Here is a 16,900-nt window from a genome sequence, read left to right on the forward strand (position 1 = left end):
TGTGGGGATAAAATGTCATATTGTCTCCTTCACAGCAGAAACTCTACAGGGTGGAGTGTGAGGGATGCATTGTGATGTACAAGAAAGGAAAAACAGACCCAGAGCATTGTTCTCCCATCTCTGCCACCAACTGGTATGAGACTTGATGAAGTCACTCTGATCTGGTTTAAAATCCCACGTATCCGTGCATTTGTGCCTATCTATAAACCAAGGAAGAACAATTCATGGGGACTGTTTGAGTATAACTAAATGTTGGTGATCCAGGTGGAACTTACACTGTGGCAGGGTAAAAGGCACCAGCAGTGTACAACTCTGCAGGCAGGAAGAATTTCCTACCTGCTACTGTAGTAGCAGGTAGTGTACTTTTCCTTAATCAAACGGGTATTCTAACTCTGTCCATTGCCTTCTTACTTTTTTCTACCTCTGTCATGTTAGACATGAGCTGCAGGGAAGCGAGCTGTTTCTCTTTCCCATAGAAAGTTATGGGAAAACTTCTGAAATGGAAACTTCTGAAAATAGTCAGCTAGGGGACTAGAGAAGTTCTCTGCATTTTTTATCAGGTGAAGAATCCGTCTCCATCCTCTCTTCCTTATTTTAATTTCCAGATCTGGAAAAACAACCAAGACAGAATAAGGGAGGAGAGACTGGAGCTATGGCAAAGACTCAGGAGGAGCCGCTCTTTCTCTCGTACTTCTTTCATACCCGCCTTCCTTCATTCCCTCCCCACTTGCCAAGCTAAGGGCACATTTGCAAGCACTGCTAATTATGGAGCTGAAAGAATTTGGGAAAACTGAGGCAGCGTATAAACCTAACAGCTCCCAGACAGCGAGGGAATCTATTACCAAATCCTTGCTGCAGCTACATCATTGCTTTTTTATTTCTTGTATACTCCTTTGAAATATCTTGTAAAATGATCTTGACAAGAGGTCTTGAATTGGAACCCGGCAGTCTGTCAATGTACTTTCATGATGCACCTGTACAGCATCTTCAACCACTAGCAACAAGGGACGTTTATTTATTAGGAAACTTCACAGACGCTATAAAAGATTATATTGCTATCAGAGACAAAATGAAGCCTGGGGCCTTCACAGAAAATCGTTATTGCCATTAGGGCTGGTTTCATTTCCCACCTGCCTAAACAGATTGTTTTGATTTTGAAGACTGTCGTGTGTTCCCAGGTTAGTGCTAAATGATCACTTTAAAATTAACCCGTCTGGGGAGGCTGAGGAACATGCTGGGATACTACACGAGACTTTCACCTCTGCAGATCCAAGATCTGTAATGAACTCGGGTGATCTAACGCCTGGGTTTTGTTTACACATTTACCTATTTATTTTGTATATCATGAGCATGAGCAACACAAGGTCCGGCAGGTAGAGGGGTGAGGACAGTGCTGGCTAAGCAGACAGTGCAGTGAGCAGCCAAAAAGCAGAGATGCACAGCTACGTTACGATGAATGCCACATACCGTCCAGGCAGCCAGTAGATCCACGTTCTGTTCTTAGCTCTGTTGTGGCTTTCTTATGCAGCAGACAGACCACTTAGGCTCCCATTTAATTTCTGTGTGACTTGCATTCATTCTAATGAGTCACAGACAGCTCCCACCTCCAGAAGAAGTCACACTGGAGGCTTGGCACATCAACCACTCAGCTTCTCTCATTTTCATTGAAGCACACTTTTCTCTCACGTTCACACGAATCAATGTGGTGAAGGACCTTACTTATCTTTAGAAAGCCACAAATGAATGGATGCAGTAATTAATAGCCCTTTTTAGATAATCACTATTCATAAATCATTTTAAATGGACTACACTGGCTTGCATGTGCACAATTGTTTTCAGGAAGTGGCTGCAAAATAGAGCATCTGTTTTAAACATTATGTATAAGGAAGATAAATCCACTGATTATGGTTGCTAAACAAAATAGTCCTGTTCAGCAGGGTCTATGTTTTTAGTAGTTCTGCGTTTAGTCCAGCAAAAACAGTATAATGACATTGTATCCTGTTCTTTCTAATTGGCGGTACCCCCCTGTGTGTGACAAAATGGCTATGGAGAGACCAAACGCAGGCACCCCACAGGGTACTGCTATGGGATTTGTGAGCTTCAGAAGCTGCATGGCTTCTGAAGCAACACTGTCTCCGCAAAAAATAGGAAACAGTGTTGTTATTAGGACAGAACTTGACAGTAGACATGGTGATCCACAGCCACTGCTGGAGCAGAACCTAGGAGCACGTTCGATGCTGGGCGCAGCATAGGAAGCGAGGTGCTTTGGGGGGGACCCAGGTGTAAACCCAGGGTACCAGTGCTGATTTTCTGCCGTATGCAGAGATAGCTCTCAGGAGCTGCATACAGCAGAAACAGCAACTCAAAGCATCTAGGCACATTCATCTCAGAACCACAGCTCTTGAATTTTAGTTTTTTACACTAGAAAGTTCTAGCCCTTAGTTCCACAGAATATCTTGAGAACTGAACACATGGACCAGACTTATGACCGCAGAGGTCTTAGGGCATAGCATTGGGGTCACCTTCCCTTCCTAGGCCCAGTAAGTCCTAGACCACTATTCCACAGCATCAGTAAACATCGGGGCTAGATCCGAACTGCTCTGGCAGTCAATGTTTCCCTCAGAGCTCAAGGAGAAAACCAACCATACTATACTCAGATCTGGCAAATTCTTCCTACATGTTGTGGACACACATTTCACAGCACAGCTACTTTTCGTGCTCTGTTGTTTGCTTGTATTTCATGTTTTCCTTGAGCTGGAAAACACAACAGTGTGGCTCAGCTTGGAGGTGAAGAGCGGTCAGTTTGTATAAACACTTCGATAATAAAACGGATTTGGTGGCGATTACAATTTGATGTCTGCAGGAAAAAACAGAGGCCCTTTAGCAAATTGCCTAACAGTGCAAAATGATGCTTTGTTGTTCAGCGCACACTCAGCCCTCCATGGGTCAACTGAGTACACAGAGTTAACATGGTGTAGGGCTTTGACCAATGATTGCTGCCAAATTTTGCATGTAGTTAACAGATACTTCCAGTTGCCTAAACTGATTGTAAACCTTTCAGCCGTTCTCCATGACCCTGAAGATCTCCCCTGTAATCGCTGCTTGGCTGGAGCTCTCCGTACAGGACTCACCGATTGAGCAGCTGAACAGGCAGATGCCCAACTGAGGGGTAAGCCAGCCATTTCATTCCTATAACCTGTGATGCCAAAATGCAAATTCCTTGAAAGTACCAATTGTTTTAGACTTCATTAAATCCTTGCACAAAATCAGTAGCATAGAATAGTTTTAAATAGAATCGATTTACGTCATGGCTAAATTGAATTGAAGTCACAATTTCAAATCTGTATCACAATTTACACAGAGTTCCAAGAGAATGGGAAAATCTACCTTAAGCTGTAATCAAAACCACAAAAGCAAAGGAAATCCAGAGTATTAATAATTTTGTATACAACTTTTTGGTCAGGCTTTGCTGGCCAGCACACAGAAAGTCAGTGGAAATGAAAGAGAACAAACATACATCTGAAATTATTTTCATGGGTTTTAAGCTAGGTTCTTTTGCTAGTTTCTTCCACTAAATCACTGTGGCTAGGATTTCACTAGGTGAACCAGCTTTAATAAGTGAAGTTTTCATCTCTCCCTAGCCAAAAGAAAAGCCTTACTTAAAACTTTTTCAAGGTTAAAAGTTGCCTTCAGCTGTTAGTTTCCAAGAAACAGCCATTCCTAGCCTCTGTGTCTCCTTCTCATATGCCACTGAATATCCACCCTATGCTCTCAGAAGTGTCTATGAGTCCGGCTGTGTTAGCTGGCAGATGTTTTTAGAGACTAGAAAGTGTTTAGTCCCCATGGACCAAAAGTTACGTGATGACTTCATCACACAAGCAAAAGCCAGTAACAGGAAAGCAAGAAAGCAGACAAGCGTTATATTCCAAAAACACCAAGTTTCTTTTGCTTCTGGCAATACTCCTGTGCCTGAAAAAAAGGTAAGTCGCTAGAGTCTTGGTGCTCAAAGCACACACCGTGGAATCACTGTGGGATAATTTACTCGACTCTCTGCTAGTGGCATTCCCCATCAACGCTGGCTTTTCATTTTGATGCAAGTTAGAGGGTGAAGGCAGAGCAAAGGCAGTGCTTGTTTAGATTCAATATCTACAGACCACACGTATGCCCCACAACACTCTCTAGAAGGAGTTGTTACTGCACTCAGGAGTTTACAGAAAAACAGCAGCAGAAACCTGAGTGGCTGCCTCAGGATCGCACACATCTTTGCTCCCGCAGCACAGCAGTGTTTCAAGGCTGCGTGTACAGCTGTAGGCTCTCCATCTGAAAGCTTTGGAGTGATACATGAGCAACTGGAAGTCATCAGCGTAAATTGCATCCGCATATGCAGCACAATAGCTGTTGTATTTTCGTATCAAGTCATCATCAGTGGACATTATGCCCTCTTTCTACATCTCCGTGAACTGCCCTCCTGACAGAAGAAGAGAAAGCAGATACACAAGAGAAAGGCCTCCCTCCAGTGACACAATGGGGAAGAAGAGCAGGCAAGTAGCTACACAGTGCACCACGTCAAGACAACACGAAGACCCTTCTCTGTGTTTAAGAGGAGAGAAAGCATCTACTCTGGAGGGAAATGTGGGCTTTTTATATTATAAATTCTATGCATGTATATATACATTTTCTGAGAATAGGAGAGGAGGGGGGCTACTTCCTAGAGCTGATTAAAGAAGTATGACTTGATTTTCAATTTCAAACGACTCGGGGGGCATTCCAATAGACTGCAGACAGGAAATGAATACCATACACGCACTGAACAAGGCAGATGCTTTTGAATCTGATACTTACGTGAAAAGAAAATATCTTCATTTCTGTCTCCCCTCTACCCTACAGTCACTAGTTAGTTCTAAGCTATTCTTGGACTGAGTGTTTTTATTTTTCAAACTTGTTTGTGGACTGAAGCCACCCAGGATCCACTGACAGTGAACCATATGGAGCAGCCCCAAATCATCCTTCGATTAGTCCCAGCAGCCAGAGGTAGCAGCAAGGCAGAAAAAATGAGCAGTTCAGGTTTGAGATGTCCTGGCCTCCTCTGTTAGAGGAATGGAGATGCGACCCTAGACACCGTGCCAGATCCCAGGGAGAAAGAGCTGCTTCTGCATAGAGGGAGAGCCTGAAGTGCATGCAGCACACGCACTGCAGAGCAGGTTGGAAGAGCATTTCCTCATCGGCTGTGGCACAGAACTTGCTTCCAGCTACTTAACCGCGCTAAAGAGATAAATAAACGTCTTCTTTCCTCATATGGCTCTTACAGCTAAACTGCAATAATTGTCATGGGAATACTATGAGGTTTATAACCTGATTACAATGTAATTGTAGCTCTTTTTTACCAACAGCAGCAGTTTTTACTGGGGAATTGGTGTACTCTTTTCCCTACTTATTCTACATGTGTGCAAATGCACAGTTTCAGTTGCAATCTCTTTATTTTATAGTGGAAAGACTTAAATGGAATAAAGTAAAAACATAAAAGCAGAGACGCAATCCTAAATGGACCCTCGCCCTTCTGTTATGCAACTAATTAGTTCATTTTATTTTGATGTTAAGACTGCAATAGCTACATTCTTACACACATTAAAACAAGGATCCTTTCAGGAGACAGGAGAAGAAAGCGGGAGGAGTAGGTGAGAAAGGCAACCGTGACTTACATTATTCAAAAAGCCGTGAATGTCAGATCAAAGAAGAACAAGACTCAAATTCACTGCCACTGACGGATTTCAGCTGCTTTTTCTGAGCTATTGATCCCTCAAGGGCAAACTCTTTTAAATGCTAGTGATGCCTCTAAGTTGCCACAGCTCCCACCTGATAGTGGCTCAGCCTCACGTAGTTTGCTTTCATCAGCTGGCAAACTGGGGAAAGCAAAGACAGCTAAGACACTGCTGTATCTGGGCCTGATGAAGGAGACATACAGCAGAGCACAGAAATACCATGTGTGTATTTTCGGCCCCAGATGTTACTTTTTTAATGGACATTGTGGTAGATGTTACATAAAAGAACAGATTCCTTACTGAAAAGCTGTACATTTAGTGTTCATCAGTACCTTGGAGCGCTTTGTCCTGGGCCGCAATCACCCAGCTGAGTGCCCAGCTGCCCTGGGCAGGATTGGCTAGCTCAGCTCAGGCTGGAGGCACCATGCCTCACAGAGAAGTACATCTCCTCATATTTGTAGTGGGATGAAGGTGAGTTAAGGCATCTAAAGGGCTACTCCAGCTCAGCTGGCAAGAGGTGACTTGTTTACAAATTTGAACTCACAGGTCCAATCTGAACCCCTATTAAGGCACGGGATCCAACCCTAAATCAAGTCCTAAGCTGTCATGTGCAGATCAGCATGATTTCTCCTCCCTTTCCTTCTGTGGGTCGGATGTCCTTGGAGTCTGATGGAGAAATTTCCAGGTGTTCTGCCTTATCCGGATACTGCAGGATTATGCCTTAAATAAAAGTCAATGGAATTTGGTGCAGCAAAGCAATTTCACTTGGTGTGTCTCCAGATGGTCTCTTAAGAGCTGCCTTTGGACTTCTGACACTGATCCCTTGCACAGGCGTCGCTGCTGCTGCCAGCACTGCATCACTGGAAACACTCGATTAACTCTGCCTCCCATTGCCCCTGCATTACATGCACAGCCACAGTGGTGCGCTGCAGATTATTCCACTCTTTCCAAGCTCTTCCCACAATTAAAGATCTACCTATTCTCACCAGCATTTAGTGCAATTTGGTACTTTATGCATTTTCATGAGATGGATGACCCTTTTCCTTCTCTATGTCTTGATCAAGAGCAAGAGCTAGCACTGCTCCCATTTAAATGCATATCAAAAGCTCCAGGACTCTAAGGTTAAATAGCTCATGTGAAACCTTTAGCGCTATTGTTACAGAACATCTAAAGGCATGGGCATGGTGTGGCTGCCCTAGGTTCCCTTTTGAAATAGATTTCCACAAATGTTCAACATATCTATGTCAACCATTAAATAAAAGCTTGGATTCTAAAGCACAAGATGAGGAATAGATACTCTATTGGCATGCTGCAGCTAGCCTTTCATAAATTGCATGACAATCAATCCCTTTAAAGGAAAATGATACTCCAGAAGCTCTATTTGTACATACATCTGTTTTCCTATTGTAGGAAGGGATAAGAAAAAGTTAAATCTTGAAAGGCTAAACAAACTCTAAATTAAGAAGAGACTGTAATAGTGGGTGAATTGTAAACCACCTGTAAATGTTAAGATTGCTGCACTCTTCTGCAGACCACTGAGTCTATACTGCAAACCTCCAATAGACCTGGACTGCGTGTTCTATAAAAATCGTGATGAATGCAGACTTGTTTTCATATTATGGAGGTCCTAATCCTCCTCCTCCTCTGCCTTTGCTCTATTGTTGCAACATCAAAGACCGACTGCTGGCCGAGATACAGTCAATATGAAAAGGGCGACCAGCAAATTTACTGCTTGACTTCATTCCCTTTAAATGGAATAGGCACCATGGCCCTTTTTCAAAGTCCAATCACAGACATATATCTTTTTTATTGGACATCATGTACAATAAAGTGAAGCTGTAACTTTGAAAAAAAATAGAACACCTTAACAAAATCCCATGAGGTGAACATTCCTTTATAAAAATATCACTGTGGTTACGTGTTTTGAAAAACTCTGCACGCTCTGCAGTGGAAAAGGCATGGGCTGGTGAGGTTATAGATTAGCTAAGATGCATATCCATGCCTAATATCTAATTGGTTTCAAAAAAAACCCAAAACTAATAAAATGTGATATATTTAAGACGGAATGCCAGTGTCATTCAAATAAACTGAAATGGCAGCATTCATGCCACAAGAATCATTAACTGCTTTGTTATAGCCTGCTCTGTGCAGTGAACCTTTACAGACTTCTTCAGTCCAGCGAATCTTAAAATCAGCTGCACAAAATGCCAATATATGCACTGCATCTTAAACAACTCCTGGCTGATTACTGAGGTAATTTCCAGAGACGCTTTCAGATGAGAGTTGTATCTGCAGACACTATTGGCAGGGACACCTTTATTGCTGCTGTAGCACTAAATGGACACTAAGTGATTTCCCTGTATGAAGTTAAAACTGTATAAGCAAGTCATATGATGTAGGAGATGATTACACTGAGGTTTTACAGAGTCCAGGCTAGCTAGCTCTGGTTTTTATTTTTGATAAACTTTCCTTAATATAATGAGAAGTTTTTGTTTTGTTCCTTTTTGTTTGGGTAATTTGTGCAAAAGGCCTTTAGTAAATATCTGTTTAGTAATGTTAGATCAAGTTCACACTGACTTTAAAATCCCGCACTGATATGTAAGTGGCAGATAAAACCAAGCAAATTTATGCTTCGTTACACCCACAATAATCCTAGGCAAATACTTCCAGCGGAGTAATTCTGGTTTCCTTATACCAAAATCTGCAGCTGATGGTTTACTTCTAAGGCAAGAAAGACACTAAAAGTATTTGGCATTTTTGAAACATTAACATCCAAAATAGCCTTATTATCATTGGGCCCTCCTCACTGCTCTTTCCATTACATTATAACACACTGTCAGTCACCTCCTCTTTCCATCATGGGCTACAGCACAGAACAACTTCTGGTGCAAGGACCTCACCTTCTACTCAGCCTTCCTGGGCTTGTACAAGAAATGGTGTTTTGATACCAGTGTTCAGTACCTGAATATGCAATCCAATGGGAATGCAAAGGCAAGACAGCTGGAGGAGGTTTTCTGGAAGTTAATCTTGGTCCACAAACAGGACTGTCTAGGTAACTATCCCTTGGAAAGGGAGGACTTTTTCAGAGCAGGGATATAAAGAGGTGGGACATACTATTTGGGCAGCTCAGAAAGATACTTACACTGTACTCAACATGGTGTTGTCACAAGTGCTGATCTCAACAGCCATGCAGACAAAGAGTATTTTAATCTTTCCACGTAAGAAGAGCCACTGTGGGACAAAACAGTCCAAGACTTTTTCAGTGGGTATGAAATTAACAATGAAACATGGTGGATGGAAATGAATTCATGCAATCAGAAGAAAACCACATGCCAAAGCCCAGCTTGTCTTCATGGATGGAGGACCAGATTATGTGCGTTACATGCATATCAATTCTTTAGAAAAACGGAGTTGTAAAATATTCAAATCCAAGAGGAACTTTGGCTGGGTCTGCAGCCGACAAAAGTCATTGACTCTTCTTGCTTTGTGAAAGGTCAGTTTAAACACATCGAGAATGTAGGACTAGCACGGAGGTGTAAAAGTCACGGTACATTTGAACAACTTCTGTCTTTCAACATGGACTGAACCCATCCTGAGTGACAAAAGAAATATTTAATCTTTGATTTTCCTCTTTTATCTTTATGAATGCCTCCGTAAGATAAAGAGGACCCAAATGTCATTAGTCTATAGGATTTTAGAGGTGAACAGCTCCAGGCCTGCTTTCATCTTGCTGACAGCTTAGAAGGGAAGAATACATAAATATGCCCTACTACTATGATTTTCCCAAGCACAGAAAAACAAGGGCAAAAGGATGAAGGAACTGTTGTCCAGTATCTCCCACACCAGCTCCCCTGACCAATCATTACACTGCCACACCACTGACCACTGCGGCCAGCCATCGCTTGTTGCAATAACAAGTTATGTTTCACTTTGTTTTCTTTCTTTTTCTGGTATTTCAAACTGAAAGTACAAGGAAACACCAACACTGGAAATGCTCTGTTCTTGTGGATGGATCAGTGAGCTCACTACTCTGCTTCTTGGAAATATTACTCATCTGTATGTGTTCAAATACGCCATTTAACCTGGCATCTTTGTTTTTATTTTTTTGCCTTCAAAACTTTTAAAATCAGTATCCTGGAGGCACAATTGTGTTCAAGTGCAGCAGTAATCACTACATCATTCAAGAGTTCCTTTTGCAACTTACTGAAGCACTTTCTGTTTTTCTGTTCTAAGTTATCACTTTATTAGTCATTGTGACAGTGCTTACAGCCTGCATTCATGCCTGGAGACCTATGATGCTACACATTGTTTGCAAGCAACAGCAACAACAAAGAAACCTCAAAGAACTTGGATTAAGATTAAAAATAAATAAAAAACCCCCAACAAAATAAAGAATGAAATGCATCAGTGACCTACAGCTTCTATCACTGAAAAATAATGCTAAAAAAGGTCAACTTTTACAGAGAACAAAGGGCTGCTGATTAGTGTAAAACAGACAGCAAGATACGACTCTGACAAAAGAGGCCAAACAAGCACTAAGCAACACTATGAACAGAGCAAACAAGATACAACTGGGTACCACCACATTCGTTAGCATGGAGGACTGGTAAAACACACAGAAGGTCATACAGCAACCAGTTCTGGGATTTAAACCTGTCAAAGCTGCTATATCTTCTTTATCACTCTACTTTCAAGACAAACAAAAACTAGTTCACTTCAATTTTATAGTTTATATTTGTGTAAGAAAATGTCTAAGTTGTCTGCATATATATTTGAAGTATGTATTCATTTCAAGATTTTAGGAGAACGTAAGCATAAAAAGTTACAGCAAAATAATTTCCTACCATTGTGGCCAGGTCTGCCCAGAAGGTCACTGCTCTTCCCACAGGAAAGCAGGCTCTGTGCCACAACACGTCTGCTCTGTTCAGTGAACAAGAAGGATGCAGAGAACGACCTCTGCAGAGGCCAGGCAGCCTTCTCACTTCCCAGCAAGAATGGCCTCGTAGCTGAAGAGCTCCTGCCCCCTGCCCCGAGGACTGAAGTGAGGCGTGGGCATGTCTGCGGCAGGCAGTCTCTGCACTTCACTTTCTGTAAAGTTCTCTGTGAGGTTTTCAGATGCTGCTGTGCAACACAGCCAGAGTTTCCACCTAATCTTTGATTGCTCCTTGTTCTCTTTAAAGAACGTCTCACCATTTTGGAACAATGAGGCACTGATCATTAATATACAGATGTAGTAGGTATGAGTGGAGACAAAAGAACAACTGCTGGATTCAAAACAAGGTTTCCGATTTACATTTAATATAACTGGAATTGGTTAAATAGATCTCTTCCCAACAAAACAATTCCAGAGCAGAGCAAGGTGTTGAAAAGCTTAGTATGATGAAGCTCTGAGCATCAGGGCTAGGTTACCTATGAGCAGGTTGTAACACGCATTTTAAAATCACAGGGGAGCGCACAGTGACCTGCTCCTGCCTGACAGTAAAAGGATGATGAAATTGTTGGGGTCATGAAGACCAACAGCAGAGCTTCGACCCTAGGCCTCCCACTTTTGAGGACAGCTGGCGTAAGCAAGGACAGAGTGGGGAAATGCAGCTGAATGCAGGGAGTGACAACATCAGCTGGAGGAGTAGAGCGATTTTTGTGCCCATCAGATGACAGTTAGGGGTCAGCACTGTTGTATTGCTGTTATATTGCTGTAACAGCTGTGACAGACTAGCTGTGTTTTTCCTGTGCAGAATAGACTTACGTTTAGTGAACGAAGACCACAAAATAAAAACTACTCAAGAACTAGTGTTGATTGTCCAAGATTAGGCGAGCCAACAGAAGTACTGCTGACCCAGCTCCTAGATTCTGTAGGTACCCATGCCTTGTCTCTCCATCTCATTGTCACCAAGCATCACCATTAAGGCTCCGGACTTTCTCAGGAGCCAAACTCAAACCTACCACTCCTGTTACCATTGGCAGTCAGCTGCCCAAACCCATTTGCGGGGCTCCAAGCCATGCATAGCAGGATTTCCTTTAATCATTCTTAGTCCCCAGCAAAGACCCAGAATGACTTTAAGACTACGCACACTCACTGGCTTCTTTCCCCCCCCCCCCTCCATAAAATACTATGAAGAGTTGGAAAAAATGAAATAAAGCACTTCAATAGCCTCTTCAGTATAAGGCACTATGAAAAAACTGCTCTGAGTTATAGTTGCAGAAATTGAGATGCACGTTGTGATTTAATGCCAGGTATTTATCACTGAAGACGCAAGATGAGCGGCATGGTAACTCTCAGCTGTTGAGCTGGAGAGAAATTCAGCAGAATGTGTGTCATCCAAATATCTTGGTCAAATCTAACATAGGAAATTAGATTTGTACCTGCCTAACATTGCTCCTTGCAGCCGTAACTAAATATAATATTCCTGGATTCCTGTTCTAAATTACTGCAGCAGTCTTAACTACCTACTAAGAAGCTTGCCACATCTTACCCTGAAGGTGTAGTAACTCTTTTCCACCAGGAATGTTTTTATTTACTGGGAAATGAGTCAATGGGATAGGTACGTAACTTAATATTTTCTGGGGTTTTCCTGAAGCCAGGTTTGGCATGCAAAGGAATCTCTCCCAGGAGCCATGTACAACAGCAAATGCTCTGCTCAGAGCAGCAGCCGCACTCCTTCACCCCCATTTCTTTGCTTCCACAAAGGCAGCAGCAGCACACGTAAAGCTAATCACCCTTCCTTCCCTCTAGATCCTGGAACAAGCCACAGCCCACTGGCAAAACCACTAAAGAGCACACATAATTCTCTCCCTTGGGAGATGAGAGAATGAACTGCACATGTTGTAAGTCATTTGTTAGGCTTAGTGCCTAACTGGGAGAACATATGCTAATGGTGAGGGTGAGCTTCAGCTAAGGAACTATACAACAAGGCCTGCTGAGAAGAGACAGGTTTTACTGTCACTGTCAAAATGCACAAACCAGGACATCCTCTGTGATGAGTAACAACCTCACCAAAAGGGATCTTGGTTTTCTGAGTAGCAGCCTGCTTCACTCACAGGGCACCTGCTCTGAAAGTCATTTCTGTGGTGTACGAATGGCTCTTACGGCAGAGAAGGATTTAGTGCTTGTATGAAATATACGATATACATTCAGTTATCAGCATCTTATATAGGCTAACGACGGTCTGGAAAACATGAATGCAAAGTGCTGAATCAACATTTTTTCAAAGATGATTTAGACAATCAGTTTCTATGAGAGCTACCCAAATGTAAAGCCCCAGAGCTCCAGCAGGCTTTAAAAAGCTCAGCCTAAAACTCTCCCCAAGTAAACAGCTGGAGTCCTGCTTGGACTGAGAGAGCCAGCAGCCGAATTACACCACTGCATCTGCAAGAAGGCATTCTGTGATTTGCCCGGATCCCTCCAGTACCATGGGCAGCAGGGAAAAGCAAGCCTTGAAAACACCAAATCACATCCCAGCCAAGGTAACAGACAGCACACCTTTTCCAAATTTCTCACCACGTTGAGCTGATGATTTTAGAAGAACGAAGTAAACTCAGCTCTGTGTAGTATTCCTTACCGGACCTGGAGAACGACTCCTGTTTGTAAGCAGCAGAGTGTATATATATATACCAATAACCGAAAATCACAAAACTATGACACAGAGCGCGCTCCTTATCCAACTACGTTCTCTTGCACGGCGCCAGTTCTATGTGCACCCACAGAGCTACTATGTGCGCCCATGTAACGCTACTGCACGCACTGCAGCAGAGAACGTGACTTCCGGGGCCACAGCACGTATCAGCGGTGGCTCATTTCATGAGGTCACTTTACTTAGTATGGAAAAACTAGAAGTGATGGGAACTAACTTTTCAATGGATTTATTTTCTCTCGAAATGAAAGCAGAGGAGATTTTGGAGGATCACGAAGTATTATGAGTGTCTTTCAAAATTTATGGTAAGCCCTAACGTTCACCTTAGAACTGTGTTAAAAGATGAAAAGGTATCTGTTAACTGTGTTAAAAGCAACAGTTGCCTGCCTTTAATAACAGCTTCCCTTGCTTCTTCTCAGAAGCAGAAGTTGATACTTATTTCAAAAACGTACTCCAAAATACCTTCAGTCTGCTAAATTAAAGCACACCTCATAGAGTTCCCACTGGCACAAACAACATCTCTCCCCCACCCCCTCTGATCCCCATCAATAAATCTCCTATTTTCCCTTGGTGGAGATAGGAGGGGACAAAAAATAGGAGGGAAGGTCTGGTAAGTAAAACCCGCTGGATGCTTTACAGCTCTAATCTGGACTTCCCATTTCACATTAGTTTACCATAAAATCTACATTAGCAGCAGCACAAAACCACAGCAATGCAGATGGAGAGCCTATTTCTTTCTGCAGCAGCAAAGTGAGGATACCAACGGCCGCGTCCACCCACCCAAAGAGCCCCAGCAGAGCGCGCGGGGCCGCTCCTCCCCACAGCCACGAGGACACAAGGATGCCGGGTGGCTGGGAACAGGCACAGCACAGGGGAAGGAAGGGCATCGGCAGCAGAAATAAGAGTGGTGGAAACACAGCTTGTTTAATTGTAGGGTGGAAGTTCTATCTGGATTTCCTTTGTCCATCAGCATTTGAAACATAATTGGGAGGCAAAAAAAAAAAAGCTAATAATCCAAATCTGTCCTCTATGTTTCCTCTAAGATCCTTCCATCGCTTGTAGGAGCAAGGCTGGGAGAAAGAAAAGCTCTTCCTCCCGTTATGAATCTGACTACATGCATATGGGTCTCTATTTCAGACTACTCACATCTCCACAGCATTTGAAATTATAAAGGATTCTTTCTAAACCAGCTTTATGGAAGAAGGCTTGGGGATGTGCTGGGATTTTGCCTGTTTGTTTTTCCTTTTTCATCTGGGACTAACGATTCAGATTTTCTTCCGGACACATAGACTGCTTTATTGATTAAGACTGACTGCATAAACCTTAAAACATCATACCTTCCTTTTTATATTAGCCAGGAATAAACACAAACATTTTAATATTATTTCGGAAATCTGCCCTGTCAAAATGCATTTCTCCAAGCAGCTGCTGCACAGAGCAGTCTTCTCCGTGTTTGCCACGATCTGTGCAGGACACGACAATGACATTCGGTCAGATGAAACACCGACCCAATCACTTCTCACACTCTTTTCTTTCCACAGACATACCGGGATGGCAAAGAGAAAGGAAAGCCAGTGGAAAGGAATAATCAGAACTACAGACCCACAAACACCTGTTGCTTCGACAGCACCGCCGGCAGGACGGGGTGACGAGCCAGCCAGCTGCGTGCATGGAGCAGGGTTCCATCGCAGGACATATCCGTATGTATTTTAAATCAACACTAGGGTTCTTTAGGATAAGCGGTAACAACCGGAGAGGTGCCTATTTGTTCACACCAACAAATGTAAACGCCGTTTCGTGCGGTTTGATTCCTCGTTGACCCTTTACCCAGGAATGCAATGCACTGGCATTTTGTGTTTCACTTCGGCGTGAGCCGTGCTAGCAGCCACAGAGCGCTCGGCCCCGGACCCAAAGACACCCATGCGAAGTTCCCCTCCCGCTCTGTGTTGCCATGCGTCCGTCTGCCAGAGCTCGACTTTCTGAAGCAGGTTGCAGCGCTTTCCAGCTGGCAGAGGAATCCCGGACAGCCCTAACCCAAGGAGAAGCGGACAGGCTGCCGTCTGCCCCGCTGATCACCCGCAGTGGCGCACCTCCCTCCCGAGATGTCCTGCACGGACGCGCTCTCCCAAATACAGAGCATGCAGAATCCATTCCGCTGGGAAGTATATAAAAATTTCAATTCTACAAATGGCAAAACACGAACTACTAAAGCTATCACAGTGCTTAAAGGCACAGACTTCCCTGAGTTTTCTGTGAAATAGAAAAATTTTCCTCCTCTTTCACCCTAACTCCACGAAAGCGCTCTGAGAAGAGCTCCTCGGGGAAGCGACGCCCACTGCCCAGCTGTTTCCCTCGTTATGTTACAACCCCGGTAAGAAAAGGCAAATTCAGGGTTATCCTAATGATAGCAAACACCTCGTAAAAAACCTCTCCACATTTACTTTTCCAAGGAACATCCTTTTAAAAAGGCATTCTGAGCGCCCGTGAGGAAAGAAAGCGTCGTTTGTAAAGCGTTATTACCCGAAATCTTGAAGATATTAAACAAAAACGTCCCGTAGGGTCGGGCCAGCGCTGCAGCTGCAGAGGGGGACCGCAGCGGGGCATGGCGAGAGGCGTGCGGTGCGGGACCCCCCGCGGGAGCGGGACGCGGCGGGGGACTGCGCCGGGGGGTCGAGCCCATGGGTGCGGGGGGGTCTCCAGCGCCTCCCCCTCACGTTTATAAAGATGCGCTCTGCTGGTGCCTCCCTTCGGATAGAGAGGATGGGGGGGGGTCGCGTGGATTTACGCCGGTGACGATCGCATGCTTTCTATCAGCTCCTCACGTGCTTTGGTGGCTGTTTCTGTTCTAGCTCCGGGATACGGAGCTCAAGAACCGCTGCACCTGACCAGCGACGCGCAGCCCCGCCTTGGCGCTCGGACGGCCCCGCACCACCGCCTTCCCGCACCGCTACAAAACGTGACGCTGCGTTAAAACAGAACCATCGGACGCGGAACCGAACGAGTCCTTCACCTCTCACCAAGGTAACTCGCGGTCAGTCCCACGGGATCGGGAGGCTAGGACGGACGGACGGGCCGCCCCCAGCCCCGCTCCCCATCAGCCGCAGGCACCCCGTGCCCTCCGCCCCTCGCCAACCCACCTGCATCCCGATACCGCCCGGGGCGGCCGTACTCCCCGTTCCCAGCGCCGTACCCCGACTGCCGCGGGCGGGACGCCCCGCGCAGCCCCGCACTCCCCGCGGGTACGGCTCCCGCTGCCGCCCCAGCGCGCCCGGCAGCGGCTCCGCCTTCTCTCCCCCGCGGGTGCGCCGGGCGCGGCCGGGACAGGTGCGCTCTCCCCGGACGGCACTCACCTGCCGCTGGCTGTGGTTGGCGGCGCCCGCGGGGCCCTGCGGCTCTCCGCCGCCGCCGCGCAGCACGGTGATGTGCAAGGTGAGCAGGAGCAGCCCCAGCAGCAGCAGCAGCTCGGCCGCCAGCCGCACCATCCTCTTGAGCCGGGCGGCTTTAGGGCCC

At 44.9% G+C, this 16,900-nt stretch overlaps 1 protein-coding gene and 1 long non-coding RNA gene across 3 annotated transcripts in view; one reads left to right on the top strand and one right to left on the bottom strand.

Annotated features, from left to right (window-relative positions):
- The window catches only part of ISM1 (isthmin 1), a 41,147-nt gene extending 24,253 nt beyond the window's left edge, over positions 1-16,894 (bottom strand). For both annotated transcript variants that reach the window (XM_021392200.1, XM_021392199.1), the window contains exon 1: positions 16,741-16,894. In XM_021392200.1, the coding sequence (XP_021247875.1) occupies positions 16,741-16,872 (132 nt within the window). In that variant the 5' untranslated portion in view covers positions 16,873-16,894. The remainder of the gene's footprint in view (positions 1-16,740) is intronic.
- Positions 704-16,900, top strand: part of LOC110396525 — a 22,152-nt gene continuing 5,955 nt past the window's right edge. Inside the window, exons 1-2 of the long non-coding RNA XR_002437029.1 lie at positions 704-16,009; positions 16,240-16,411. This is a non-coding gene — a long non-coding RNA (uncharacterized LOC110396525). The remainder of the gene's footprint in view (positions 16,010-16,239; positions 16,412-16,900) is intronic.

This window comes from Numida meleagris, chromosome 3, assembly GCF_002078875.1.
Source record: "Numida meleagris isolate 19003 breed g44 Domestic line chromosome 3, NumMel1.0, whole genome shotgun sequence".
Taxonomy (NCBI): Eukaryota; Metazoa; Chordata; class Aves; order Galliformes; family Numididae; genus Numida; species Numida meleagris.